This window comes from Cervus canadensis, chromosome 2 (assembly GCF_019320065.1).
Source record: "Cervus canadensis isolate Bull #8, Minnesota chromosome 2, ASM1932006v1, whole genome shotgun sequence".
Classification (NCBI taxonomy): domain Eukaryota; kingdom Metazoa; phylum Chordata; class Mammalia; order Artiodactyla; family Cervidae; genus Cervus; species Cervus canadensis.
In genome coordinates, this window is record NC_057387.1 from 112,039,998 (window position 1) to 112,052,322 (window position 12,325).

Below are 12,325 nucleotides of genomic sequence, written 5' to 3' on the forward strand. Positions count from 1 at the left end.
CAGGAAGCCGTATTAAGTAGCACACAGGAAAGGGCATGCGTCGTTCGAGAGAACTTAGTCCAGTCCACCTTAAACCTGAGAAACAGGTCCCGGGAATCCTGGAAGCGCTGCGGCCGGCGCCCAGTCCTCCCGCCGTCTCCTCAGTCTCGCCGGGAGAAGCATCTTCCTCTAGCGGCGGCTGAGAGGGTCGGGGCCTGAGCGCTGTCACTCCGCCGGCACGTAGCCCCACCCGCGTCGGCGCCGCCGCGTGCGCGCGCAGCCGGGCAGGGGGCGGGGCCCCGCGGCGCGTCCGTTGCTAAGGCCGCGCCGCCCCTGGCGACCGAGGGCCGCGGCCCGGCGCACGCGCCTGGGCGGACTCCGGTGCACTGTGGGATGGGAACCCGAGCGGCGCGTCGAGGCCGGAGCGGGCGGCGGCGGCGGCGGCGGCGGGGCCGGCGGCGGCCGGGGAGCGGGGCTTAGGCTCTGCGGCTGACGGGGCGCGGCCATGAACGCGGCGGTGGTAAAGCGGACGCAGGAGGCTCTGGGCAAGGTGATCCGGAGGCCGCCGCTGACGGAGAAGCTGCTGAACAAGCCCCCGTTCCGCTACCTGCACGACATCATCACGGAGGTGAGCGCCGGGCCGGGATCGGAACAGCGGTGTGGGCCGGGTCCCCGTGCGCGGACCGGGTGCGGGCTGGGGTGCGGGCTAGGGTGCAGGTCCGGGGGTCGGGGCCCATGTGGAGTGTCGGGGTGCGGGCCGGGAACCGGGATGCGGATCGGCGGTCGGTGTTGGGGTGGGAATCGGAGAGCGGGGGCTGGGGGATTCGGACCAAAGCTGGCGTCGGGATCGGACCTCGCGTCGCCGAGCACTGCCCTTGCCCGAGGATCCCGGCCTCAGGCGGACGGATGACCCGCTGGGCCACCGTTCCCGGTAGTGTCCCGGCTCCTGGGGAGCATTCTTATGTCTTCCGTCCTGCCCCACTCTTCTTAGAGCAGATCTTCCATTCAGCCTGGCAGGGCTGTTTCTGTGACTTTTCCCCCCTTGCAGTGTCTGGCACATGGAGAGTGCTTACAAATCCCAGAAGAAGGACATTATTTTTTTGTTAGCGCCCCACCCAAGTTTCCCTCCACCTGCTCCTGCTGTGGTCACCTCATTGTTGTTGTTCCGTCGCTAAGTCCTGTCCGACTCTTCGCAATGCCATGGACTGCATGCAGCACCGCCAGGCTTCCCGGTCCTTCACCATCTCCCTGAGCTTGCTCAAACTCATGTCCGTTGAGTTGGTGATGCCATCCAACCATCTCATCCTCTGTCATCCCCTTCTCCTCCAGCCTTCAATCTTTCCCAGCATCAGGGTCATTTCCAATGAGTCAGCTCTTCCCCATATTAGATGTTTAATCAATGCCTGTGGGTGGATTTATTGAAGGTGGTTGTTGGGGGACTTGGAAGGATGTAACTGTAAAAGAGCAGGGCTGTATTTGCTGATGGATGGCAGAGCATGCCTTGAGATTAGTTGTCTCACTCTCTTGCCCGCTGGCTGGTGGGTTCCTGAGTGATGGAGACTTGTTTGTTGGCACGTCCCGGGCACGGTACACAGAAGGTGCGCAGCAAACACTCACTGCTGAGTGGAGTCAGTCCAGTGTCAGCGCCCATTTCCATGGTGCACCCAAGTGTGGTGTTGCCCTTGGGAACCCAGGCATGCTCTCCGGACTTCAGGAATCAGGTTCAACTTGCAGTTGTCCTGGGCTCCTACTCTTGCCCATGTTGGTCCTTAAACTTCACTTCTCAATCCTTCCAACAGGTTTGGCATCTTAGTCTTCCACAAACTGTGCTTTACTTGTCTTTGCTCTCTTAACTTAGCTTATGATGCGGACCTCTCTGTGCTCATAAGCTGTGCTTAAAACTCTCAAAACTGACCCACATCCCCAGGGCTATCTTGACTGGCCTCTTTGTTCTCCTCCTAAGCTAGTGCAGCACCTAGACTGCCCTGGACAGTGTCTGGGGAAGGGACAGGGCTCTGTAGGGAGCCTCTGGGGGGAGCCAGGCCTTGAGTGGCATCTTCGTGTGAAATGGGTAGGTGGTGTCCTCTGACCCAGGAGGGATCCAATCACTTAGCCAGGTGGTGAGTGGCTGACCGCACCAGTTGCTGCCCCAGCCTGACACTTTGATTTTCTGTGTTAGTCCTGTTTTCTCACTGAAACCAGAAAGCCAGGAAAGAGGCTGGGGGGCCCTGCCTCTTTCTGTGGGTCCTGGTGTGGGCTTATGGTGGCTGCTGTCCCCACCTCCTGCAAAGTTGGAGGGGGGAGGAGAGTTCAGGCAGCAATCGACTCCGTTGCCAGGTAGCCAGACTGTGGGGAAGGAGTTCCGTGTTCCCCATCAGGATCTACTGGTCTGCTTTTTTGCTAATCTAAGGTCAAAAGTATTGTCTCTACCTGTGTAAAGAAAAGTATGTTAATTGTCACTTATTTGATAAAGATGTTAGAACAGTTGACATATATATGGAAAGCGTTTTCAAATAATACATGCTGATTCTCTTAGCAAAATTCTTTACTGCTCCTGAGTATTGTGTTCAAATTGCCATATTTTAGAATTTTAGTTACTGCTAAGCTAACTCTGTATCTTTCATAAATTGAAGCATTGATCCTGTGAAATTAATGCCTCTTGTTGCTGGAAATGATTGCTCGCAAGTTTACACTGTCAGCACACTAGAAAAATCTCAAAAGGAGCAAGATGAAGAAGTTCTAGGAATATTAGATGCTTTTAATATTCTACTTCATACACGAAAGCCTGGCGTGCTGCAGTCGTGGGGTTGCAACTTAATGACTGAACAACAACAACTCTTATGTGCTACCTGTCTTATTAGGGAAAATAACAGCACAGCTGTTGAGCAGTTTGAGGAGTATAAGCTGGCTAGTTGTAGCTTGGTCTTAAAGAAGGAACTTGGTATTAGTGTGGCACTGTCTTTTCTTTTTTTTTTTTCCTAAAAGCATGTCTTATAGTAATAAGTAGTCTTTATAAACGCCAGGACACACACTTATAGGTATACTCATCCTTACTACATACAAGGGTAGTCTGATATTTTCCGATCTGTTTTATTTTTAAAAATAGGCTTACTGCTACCCATTACATTGACTTTATAGTGACCTGCCACAAGAGAACCTCTGGTATGAGAGGACCCAGGGCCCTGGTGTGTCTGGGGGTGGGAAGGGGCAGAAAGCATCACCACCCCCAAACCTGACTAAGGGGTAGCTGGAAGGTGCAGGTTGACTGGGGAGAGGGAGTGGTGAAGGCACCAAAAAAAAGTGATGTGGCAACAGACCACCCCCCAGCCCCACTGGTCCCAGGAAGCGATTGATGCAGTGGTGCGGAGAAACCCAGGCCGGCAAGTCCCCTTTCTTCCCCAGATCCTTGCTCTCCACTGCTCTGAGTGACCCTCAAAAGATGCCTGTTTCTGCTTTTGGACCTCTTGGGGCCTCCTTGTGGTCCTGAGGCTGAGTCCGTATTTCCTGATGGCTTCGAAGGCCATCTGGGTCAGGCCCTTGCTGGCTCCCTGGCCTCAGGCCTATCCTGTCGAAGGCCATCTGCCCCTTGAATGGACCCGCTTGGCCGAGGACCTTGTGGGACTGTTTGTCTGGCCTGGCATGTGCTCCCCCATATCTGCTCTGGTCTCAGCTTGAATAGGCTTTGCTCCAGGAAGTGCTCCTGGACACTGCGGGCCCTCCTACACTTGCATCAGGGGAGATCCTGTGCCCACTTAGCGCCCTGCAGGTCCGTTGTGTTTACGTGTCCTCGCAGCCAAATTGACTTCGTGAAGATCAGGCGGACTCTGCCTGGGACAAGGCCCCCGCACGTGGCAGACGCTGGAACAAGTGTCATGTCAGTGGACGGATGACGTCTGGGTGTGAACAGAGCCTGGTGCCAGCGTGGGGCGGTGGGTGCAGCTGAGCCCCAGGCTGTCCTAGGGTGCTGACCGTGGCCTTGCCTTTTCTTTTGAAGGTGATCAGGATGACGGGCTTCATGAAGGGCCTCTACACAGACATCGAGATGAAGTCTGACAACGTCAAGGTAGGTGGGAGGCGTTCTCCCCACGGACTTCAGAAGCTGTTGCTCCTGGGCTGACCTGGGACTGGAGCACAAGGCTGGTGGCTCCAGGAGTGCCCCGTGCCCTCCTCACCTCAGCTTCCTCCAGCAGCTGCATAGCACGTTATGTCAGCCTTCAGAAATGCAGCTAGTGTCCCAGAGGGGGGTGCCAGCCCATCACAAAGCTTTACTAAACTTTTATTTGGTGGTGGTGGTTATAGAGAGTCAGGAGTTCTAAATCGGACACGCAGCTAAAAATAGCTTTTTGTCCAAACAGGAAATTAGGCCTGTTGAACATCCTTAGGATAGTGCAAGCTCTTTTTCAAATATTTTAATATCTGTCTTTCAAATGGAAATCTTTCAGGATAAAGATGCAAAAATTAGCTTCCTGCAGAAGGCCATAGATGTGGTGGTCATTGTCTCTGGAGAGCCGCTGTCAGCGAAACCGGCTCGGATCGTGGCGGGGCACGAGCCCGAAAGGACTAACGAGCTGCTGCAGAGAATCGGAAAGTGCTGTCTCAGCAAGGTAGCGCCACCTGCCCCGGAGCTGGGAGCTGTGCACCCCTGGGAGGGAGGGCGACCAGGTGGGGTAGGCAGGCCACCGGCAGGCAGGCCAGCCCGGGCAGTGCGCAGCGTTGGAGGAGGGGGTTTAACCCTGTCCCTGCTGTCTGATCCCCCCTCTCCTGGAGCCTGGGGGTTACAGCCATGGTTTAAAGCTCCGTAGTGAACAGATGATGGAGAAGCCAGTGGCACCCACTCCAGTACTCTTGCCTGGAAAATCCCAGGGATGGGGGAGCCTGGTGGGCTGATGTCTATGGGGTCGCACAGAGTCGGACACGACTGAAGTGACAGCAGCAGCAGCAGCAGTGAACAGATGAACAAGTGCTGCGCGCGGGTTCCCTGAACTGTCGGTGTGCCCTGGGGTGCCCCAGGCACCCTGCCGGGGGTACATGGCTGGAGGCTGCATGTCCAGCCTTCCTCCTCTTGGGCCACCTTTCAGGGCCCGTGAGTGTTTCCAGCTCAGGTGGCGGGGGTGGCCAGAGGAGCTGCTTTCCTCCGTCTGTGGGGTTTACTGGGGGTGTTCCTGTTCTCTACTGGCCTTTACAGCCCTGCTCCGCTTCCTGTCCTCCCCTCTCTCTCCCTGGAGGGGTGTGTGAGGAGCTCTGCTGCCTTCCGAGAAACCCAGAAGCCCTCGTGCGGGGGCTGGATTTCCTGGGGTCCTCACCACCGGCTGGAATCTGGGCCTCTCTGGCCTTGCTGTCCCTCTGGGGCCATTGGAGGAGGTCTTCCCCCCGCCCCGGGTCCTCCTCCTTCCTGGGATCTGAGTAGCTCCCAGTGGAGCAGAGCTGGACCTTTGTCAGGGGCATGGCGAATACAGCCCTTGATGGGCTGGAGGCTGGGGGCTCGCCTTCCACGCCCTGAGGTGGGAGAGGCGGGTTCCAGCCCACACAGCAGGCAGGGAGTGGGGAGTGGGGTCAGACTGGCTCCTGGGGCCGCAGGAGACTCCCGCCCGGTGGGTCCAAGGCTTGGCGACTCAGCTGCCCCAGATCCTGCTCGACGCCCCCTTTCCAGAAGCGGATCTGACCAGTGATTCCCGCCGAATCCTCCTGGCGCCTCACGAAGCCCCGCCCCTCCGGTCCTCGCCCTCTTCACGCTGCTGGTTTCTCAGGGCCAACCGAGCTGCCTCCCCGGCAGCCTGTGGGGTCGGCTGCTCCTCCCGGGGTCCCCGTCACGCCCCCCCGGCACGCTGCACCGACTTGGCTGTTGTGTTTGGCCGTCTCGCTGGTGCGCAGCGTGGCCTTGGCCCTTGGTCTAGTGCCCAGCGTGCTACGGCACTCAGCGCAGGCTTGCGGAGAGAGGAAGTGTGTGGGCGAGGGGGACTCCGGGGGCAGTCAGGGGCGCTGCCTGGGGGATTTTGGCGTCTGATGGGGCTCCAGTGAGATGGTCGCTTAGGCCGGGCTCTGTGACCCTGTGAGAGGTGTGGGGCAGCTTCGACGCCCTTGACAGCACACATGGCCACGCTTGGGTGGAGGGAAGTGGGGTGCGCTTAGCTTGAGTGGACTCTGGTGTTAAGGATTGGAAATGCTGGAGGGGACAGTTCTAGGCGATGCCCTACGTGGTCTGTGATAAAATTCATTTTCTTTAGGAGACAAAGAGTCCGTTTAATGAGCAGTCTTTGCTGACACTCAAGTGTATTACACGAACTCATTTCATTGCAACCTTGCATTTTATCTCCTCCCGTTGGGACCAGCTCTCCAGTGATGACGCGGTGAAGAGGGTGTTGGCCGGAGAGAAGGGGGATGTGAAAGGACGGCCCTCACTGACGTCCAGACCCCAGGAACTGGATAATAAGAACGTGAGGGAAGACGAGTCCAGGGTCCGGAAAGACAAAGAGGTGAATGCAGGTTACGTGTGTCTAAAATAGCGGGGCCTTTTGTGGTTCAGGTAGAGAATTTATAAGTGACGCTGTTATTTGGCTTTTTTCCCAGGATAGAGGAAATTCTGAAATAAACGAGAGAAGTACAAGCAGAGATCAGAAACAGAAAGAGGAATTAAAAGAAGAAAGCAAGCCCCGGGAGAAGGAAAGGGACAAGGACAAGGCCAAGGAGAACGAGCGGGACAGGCACAAAGAGCCGGAGCGAGACAGGCACCGCGAAGGGGACCGCGAGCGTGCCAAGAACCGGGCGCGAACGGACAGGGAGAGGGAGCGGGACCGCGGCCCCCGGGAGCGCGACAAGGACGCGGAGCGCCGGAGCGATGGCGGGAAGGAGAAGGAGCGGGAGCGGGAGCGGGAGCGGGAGCGGCGGCGGCTGCGCAACGGGGAGCCCGAGCGGAGCCGTGAGGGCGAGCGCAACCGGCCCGAGAAGAAGGTGCGCGCCTGGGGCGGGGGGGGGCCCTCCGCCGCCTGCCCGCCTGCAGAGGGCACGGGCTCCTCTCTAAGACTCATACCGCTTTTCGCTGCCGTGTGACAAGGAAACGGCATTCGTTATGTCGCCCAACCTAAAACCACGGCCAGCCCACCACGGCCAGCCCGAAGCCCTCCAGAACCCAAGGGCGCTGTCTGCCGTGCGCACGCGTGTCGGGGTGTTTTCTGGCCGTCGGGGAGCGGCGGACCTCGTGGCCTCGTGATCGGTGTTCCGAGGCCGCCCTCCGTGTGGGGGGCTCTCCCCGGGCCGTGGGCCTGGCCCCCAGCGTTCAGGGTGAGGGCCGCTTTCTAAGTCTCAGAGGCATTAGCTGCTGAGTACAGTGAGACCCCAGCATACTGAATTCCTGCTCAATTCAAGTTCTCCGGTAAATTTAGGATTTTCCAGAAAATTCGTTTGGTTTCAGGCAGTGTGTGTGTTTTTTTTTTTCCCCCTAGGTGTTCAGGTTATTTTGGAGTCTCTGTAGATAGGGTAAGCCTCCTGTTAGGGCTGGCATCGTGGACTCTGGTTCTTGGGGGACATTGCATAACTGTAAAGTGTCCTGGAACCGCCCTGGAAATTCTCCAGCCACTGGGAAGGAGAAAGCTGAGGTCTGGACCAGTTCAAGGTCCACCGGAGGGGTTGGCAGGTGGCGAGGGGCCAGGCTGAGCCCCTCTGTCCTGCCTCGATGGCCATCTGGTTTTGTGAGTTGGCATCCCCAGGGTGTGGCTCTGGGAGGTGAGCAGGCTCCTGGGACCAGCCCAGCGCCGGGCCTGGAAGCTGGTCTTTTTGGTGGTTCTGTTGGTAATGTTAGCACACCGCCTGGAACCTTGGGGTCCTCCCAGGAATGTCCAGAAGTCAGGTAGCCCGCCATGCTGTGTGTGTCATAAAAAGCGAGACACCCCCCCATTTTTGCCTCTGTTTAAATGGGGTCTAAGGAAAGTCTTTTCCTCTGACCTGGCTTTTTGTGGCGCTCAAACATTCTCGTGCATTTTGCTGTACAAGGCAGCCCCTGGCTGGGCACCACCTCTGCCGTCTGGGCCTTCAGACCCGGGGTCCCCCCTGTGATGTGCCCCGGGGTTGCTGGTGGTGTGCCTGCTGCTAGGGGTGGACTCCCGGGCCGTGCTGGACAGTGAGTGAGCTTCTGAGACAGGGTGATGGGACCGATCCTGCTCCCAGCTGGTCGTCCTTGGCCCGAGTGGGTGTGCACAGACCTGTCATGGTGATCCTGCTGGCCTGGCTCCTCTGTGTCTGTCTGGGGCTCCTCTGTGGAGCAGGGTTTGGGGGGGGCAGGCAGCATTCTCCCCCGGGAGTCCCCCAGAGGCCCGAGCTCCAAGGCTTCTGTGAGGGCAGCTCTGGGAGGAGGAGATGGCTCTCACTCAGGTCCTGCTGGGTGGTCTGATTGGATCCCTTGACGTAGAAGAGACGCTGGTGAGATGTTCTTAGCCTGTGAACCCCCAAGTGTGTCCTTGTGTGACAGTGGAGGTGTGAGGTTGGAGTGGCCACATCGGGGTGCTTCCTCCTTGTGTGTCTGTGGGCAGCTGAGTGCTGTGGGTGGGGGACCCGGGCACGGAGCCTGGCCCACACAGGAACTGCTTTGGATGCAGTCTGCCGCTTCATAATGAAGTCGTGAGGACACTGAATTGTTGAAATATTGAGCAGGCACCCATCGCTTTTCACAGAGGAAAATCTCAGCAGCTGTGTCCCTCCTCCTTCTGTTGACACGTGTCTGAGAGTTGACTTAAGCGCGAGGCTTCCTAAGGTGTTGCTTTAACCTCTTACAGTTTTCACGTCATGTTTGTCTTGAGAGTGCATTCCTGTTGCAGAGTCTGAAGCCTTTGCTCCATCGGGAAGTGAGAGTGGTTTCTTCTTGGAAGCTGGGATGTTGCCCTGGGTGTCGGAGCTCCTGTCCGCACCAGATCCCCTGTGTGTCCCTGGAACGTTTGCGGGAAGCTTGGCCTGGCAGAGTGACTGGGGTCCGGGAGATGCTGCTCCCTGCCGTTGCCCCCTGGGCCCTGCCTCTGAAGCCCGTGGCCTCCTGGCTGCCCCGCCACCGCTGGGGGTCGGGGCTGGGGCATGGTGCTGGTGCTCCCGTGTGAGGGTTTTGTCTTGCTGTCTGTCAGCCTTAGAGAAAGCGTCTTGATGCTTTTTTAGATGTTATGGACTTGAGTAATTCTACAGTTTGAATTTTTTTTTTTTACAGTCATCAAGCTCAGGAGAGATGTCTAAAAAGTTATCAGATGGATCTTTTAAAGACCCCAAAGCCGAAACAGAGGTAAAATTTGAAAAGTAACTACAAGAGATGTAAACCCCTAGCTGTGCTGAAACAGGACATGCCGTGCCGTGGTCCTCCCCGGAGTCCGGAGCCTCACCGCGGGGGCCCACGTTTGTTCTGTTGTAAGAGGAACGGTGTCGGTGGTTTCCTGCCTGTGGAGTAGATGGGGCGTGTACATCCTCTGGGTTTCTGGGGCAGGCTCCAGGGCCTCCTCGTACCTTTGTTTAACAAGTGTGACGGGCGGCGTGCAGAGGGACCGGGTCATGGTGTGGGAGTAGGTGGGGTGGCTCTTCAGGTCAGTGTGGGGGGATTAAGTCACCAGGCAGACGGGGACGGAGGGCTGGCTGGAGGGGCCTGTCCTGCTGCGCCTGGCCCTGGGGGACCCTGCACCAGGCTCCCCGTGGATGGGGTACGGTCCAGGCCGTGCCTCCTGGGGGTGTTTAGACTCCCCCTGACTTCATCATCCACACTGCATCTCAGAAAGTGTATCCGGGCAGCCACAGGGAAGATGGACAGGTGTGGAGTGGACGCCGCGGGGCTGGTTAGAGGTCCACATGGCAGCTTGAGAGAGGGGTCGGGTGGGGAACTGCACCAGCGGCCAGCGGGGCAGCCTGTGCTGTCTCCTGTTTACACAACGTTGAGTAGGCTTGCACTCTCAGAGTTGTTCACAAGCACACTGAAATAATCAAGCTTGTATCGACAGAGGTTGAGTCCTCATAAACTCAGCTGATAAGACAGAGATTCTCAAGGGATGGTCAGTAGGTGGCTGACCTTTTTAGGGCTGTACAAAAAATGAGGAATTCTGCGTTTAGAATGAAGGAGGTTTCAGCTTCCTTCTGATCCCCACTCTCAGGTCCTGCCTCACTGATTGCCTTCAGCTCACCTCTCAGAGCATCTGGGTGTTGCCATGTTTCCTATTGGCTTTTTCCTTGAGCTTGAATAATAAATCTGCTCACGATGCATGATGTTGCTGTGTGGGGCATCAATTAATTTTTTTTTCCTTTTTTTTTTTTAAAGACTGAAATTTCCACTAGAGCATCCAGGTCAGTGACAACAAAGACGTCAAAGCGGCGATCCAAGAATTCAGTGGAAGGTACTGCACGGTTTATCATATAATGTATCTGAAAGTATTAGACTCTTGGCCTTAACCACAGCATCCACTAGGGAAAAGCTTTTGTGGATAGAAAGCAGTTTTGCCTTTGGAAGGCATGAACAGAGACTGCAATAATGATGCAGATGTGTGGCTTTCATACCCGCACGCACGTGTGTGCACCTGCACACGTGTGAGCTCACGACACCAGGGACAGAGGACACTCTTTGCTGGAGAGCTGTGTTCTGATCTAAAAGATATGATTCAGTGTTATTTTTCCAGAAGTATCTGTTAGTCTTCTGTGTCTCTCTGGCTCTTCTGAATGGGTAGGCTAGTTTCGTCCTGATACAGGGTGGACATGGAGAGCATCCTGCCCTTAGACAGGTGGTGTTTATGGGCTGTCTAAAACAGTGTTTAAAACAAGAGCAGAAATTGTACCTAGGGGTCATGCTGAAAGCTGGAGCTGACGCAGACGAGCCTGGCCTGGGTTTGCCCGAGGGTGGTGCCTTATGACAGACCAGGGAAAGAGTGCCAGTCTGTCCAGGGCGGGGAGGGACAGATGGAGGCTGGCAGTGCTGGGGACTTTGAGTGGAAGCATGGAGTAACTTTGAATGAGCAGTAGTGGTTCCTGAAAAAGTCATCTTTTTCCTAAGTTGTAAAACTTAAAAGTAAGTGTAGTAACGATGTAGTAGTTGAAATTCTTCACTGAGACGTTAAACTTAGATGGTACGTTTCAGTCTTTGACATTGATAAAAGCGTTAGTGAACGTTTTTGTGCCAGGAACTTCGTCTGTCTTTCGGGCCATCTCTGTGGGACAGGTTCCCAGGTGTGAGTCCTGGCACAGGGGCCAGCATGGACATCCTGAGGCTTCAGCTGCGGTGGGCACTGTCCCTGCCCTCTCCCCCACACCTTCTCCCAGGGTTTGTTTTGAGCCCTTGCTGATTTCCATAGATGGAGTCTGAGTGTTCTTAATTTGTGTGCTCCCTTAATGTTACAGACATCTGCCAATTTTGGGGGGCTTCCCTGATAGCCCAGTTGGTAAAGAATTCGCCATTTCCTGGGTTGGGAAGATCTGCTGGAGAAAGGTTAGGCTACCCACTTCAGTATTCGGGCCTAGAGAATTCCATGCACTGTATAGTTGCCAATTTTTAAATAATTATTTGTTTCTTGTATCTTTTCAGTTTTTTAATTCTAAATATGTTTGGTTTCTGACTTGCCTAGGTGTTTAATTTTTATGCACTGGAATTTTTATGTACCACCAGTCTTTTTTTTTGTGTGGTTTGTCCAGAGATTTGAGAGATGAAGATTTGTGTTTTCTCATGTGTCTTAATATTTATACTTTTTGATTATCTCTTTAATTCATGATATAAAACGAGGCTCTGAATTTGTTTTTTCATAATCACTCACCAGGTGTTCCAGGGTCACTTCCTGACTAATTATACCTTCTCTCCTGCTCTGTGCTCTCCCCGCAGGCCTTTTGGAGTCTGGAGCCTGGTGTTTTTGTTTTTGTTTTACTCTACTGTTTTCTGTTTCACTGTCAGTTCCCTGTCATTTTTCTTCTCAAAAAAAAAAAAAAGAAAAAATTGCAAAGCCATTTTATTTGCTTATTGTTGCAGAGACATTTTCCAGTCACTTGAGTTCCATGAGTCAGAGATTCCCACCTCCCACGAAACAGACTTGTCAGGAGGCGCCTGCACTTGGGTGAAGCCTAGGTTTTGTTCTTGGGAAGCCTGGATCCTGCTGCTTTCAAGTTAGATGGGGGTTCCCTCTCCAGAAACGTGTGTGCGGTACTTGGGTGTGTCTGCCAGTCAGGGATCGCTCAGTTGTTTTGTTTTCAGATTTCTGGAAATGGTATCATTCTTCTCCTCATTAATTTTTTGGTGATCATTGTTGGAATATACATAGAAGCTTTATTGATTTTTGTGGCTGTCTCTTCAATCTAGCCTGTAGTGAATCTTGATGCAGAGTTGTTGCATTGGTTCTTCTCATTTTCTAAGCTG

At 55.0% G+C, this 12,325-nt stretch overlaps 1 protein-coding gene across 6 annotated transcripts in view; it reads left to right on the forward strand.

The window, feature by feature from the left end:
* The first annotated feature begins 344 nt into the window (after nt 1–344).
* The window catches only part of TRAF3IP1 (TRAF3 interacting protein 1), a 61,724-nt gene continuing 49,743 nt past the window's right edge, over nt 345–12,325 (forward strand). For 3 of the 6 annotated variants that reach the window (XM_043462155.1, XM_043462152.1, XM_043462156.1), the window contains exons 1-7: nt 345–607; nt 3,974–4,042; nt 4,422–4,583; nt 6,309–6,452; nt 6,547–6,927; nt 9,164–9,235; nt 10,253–10,328. In XM_043462155.1, coding sequence (XP_043318090.1) covers nt 485–607; nt 3,974–4,042; nt 4,422–4,583; nt 6,309–6,452; nt 6,547–6,927; nt 9,164–9,235; nt 10,253–10,328 — 1,027 coding nt within the window. In that variant the 5' untranslated portion in view covers nt 345–484. The remainder of the gene's footprint in view (nt 608–3,973; nt 4,043–4,421; nt 4,584–6,308; nt 6,453–6,546; nt 6,928–9,163; nt 9,236–10,252; nt 10,329–12,325) is intronic. The other 3 variants (XM_043462153.1, XM_043462157.1, XM_043462158.1) reach the window with 1 other exon arrangement.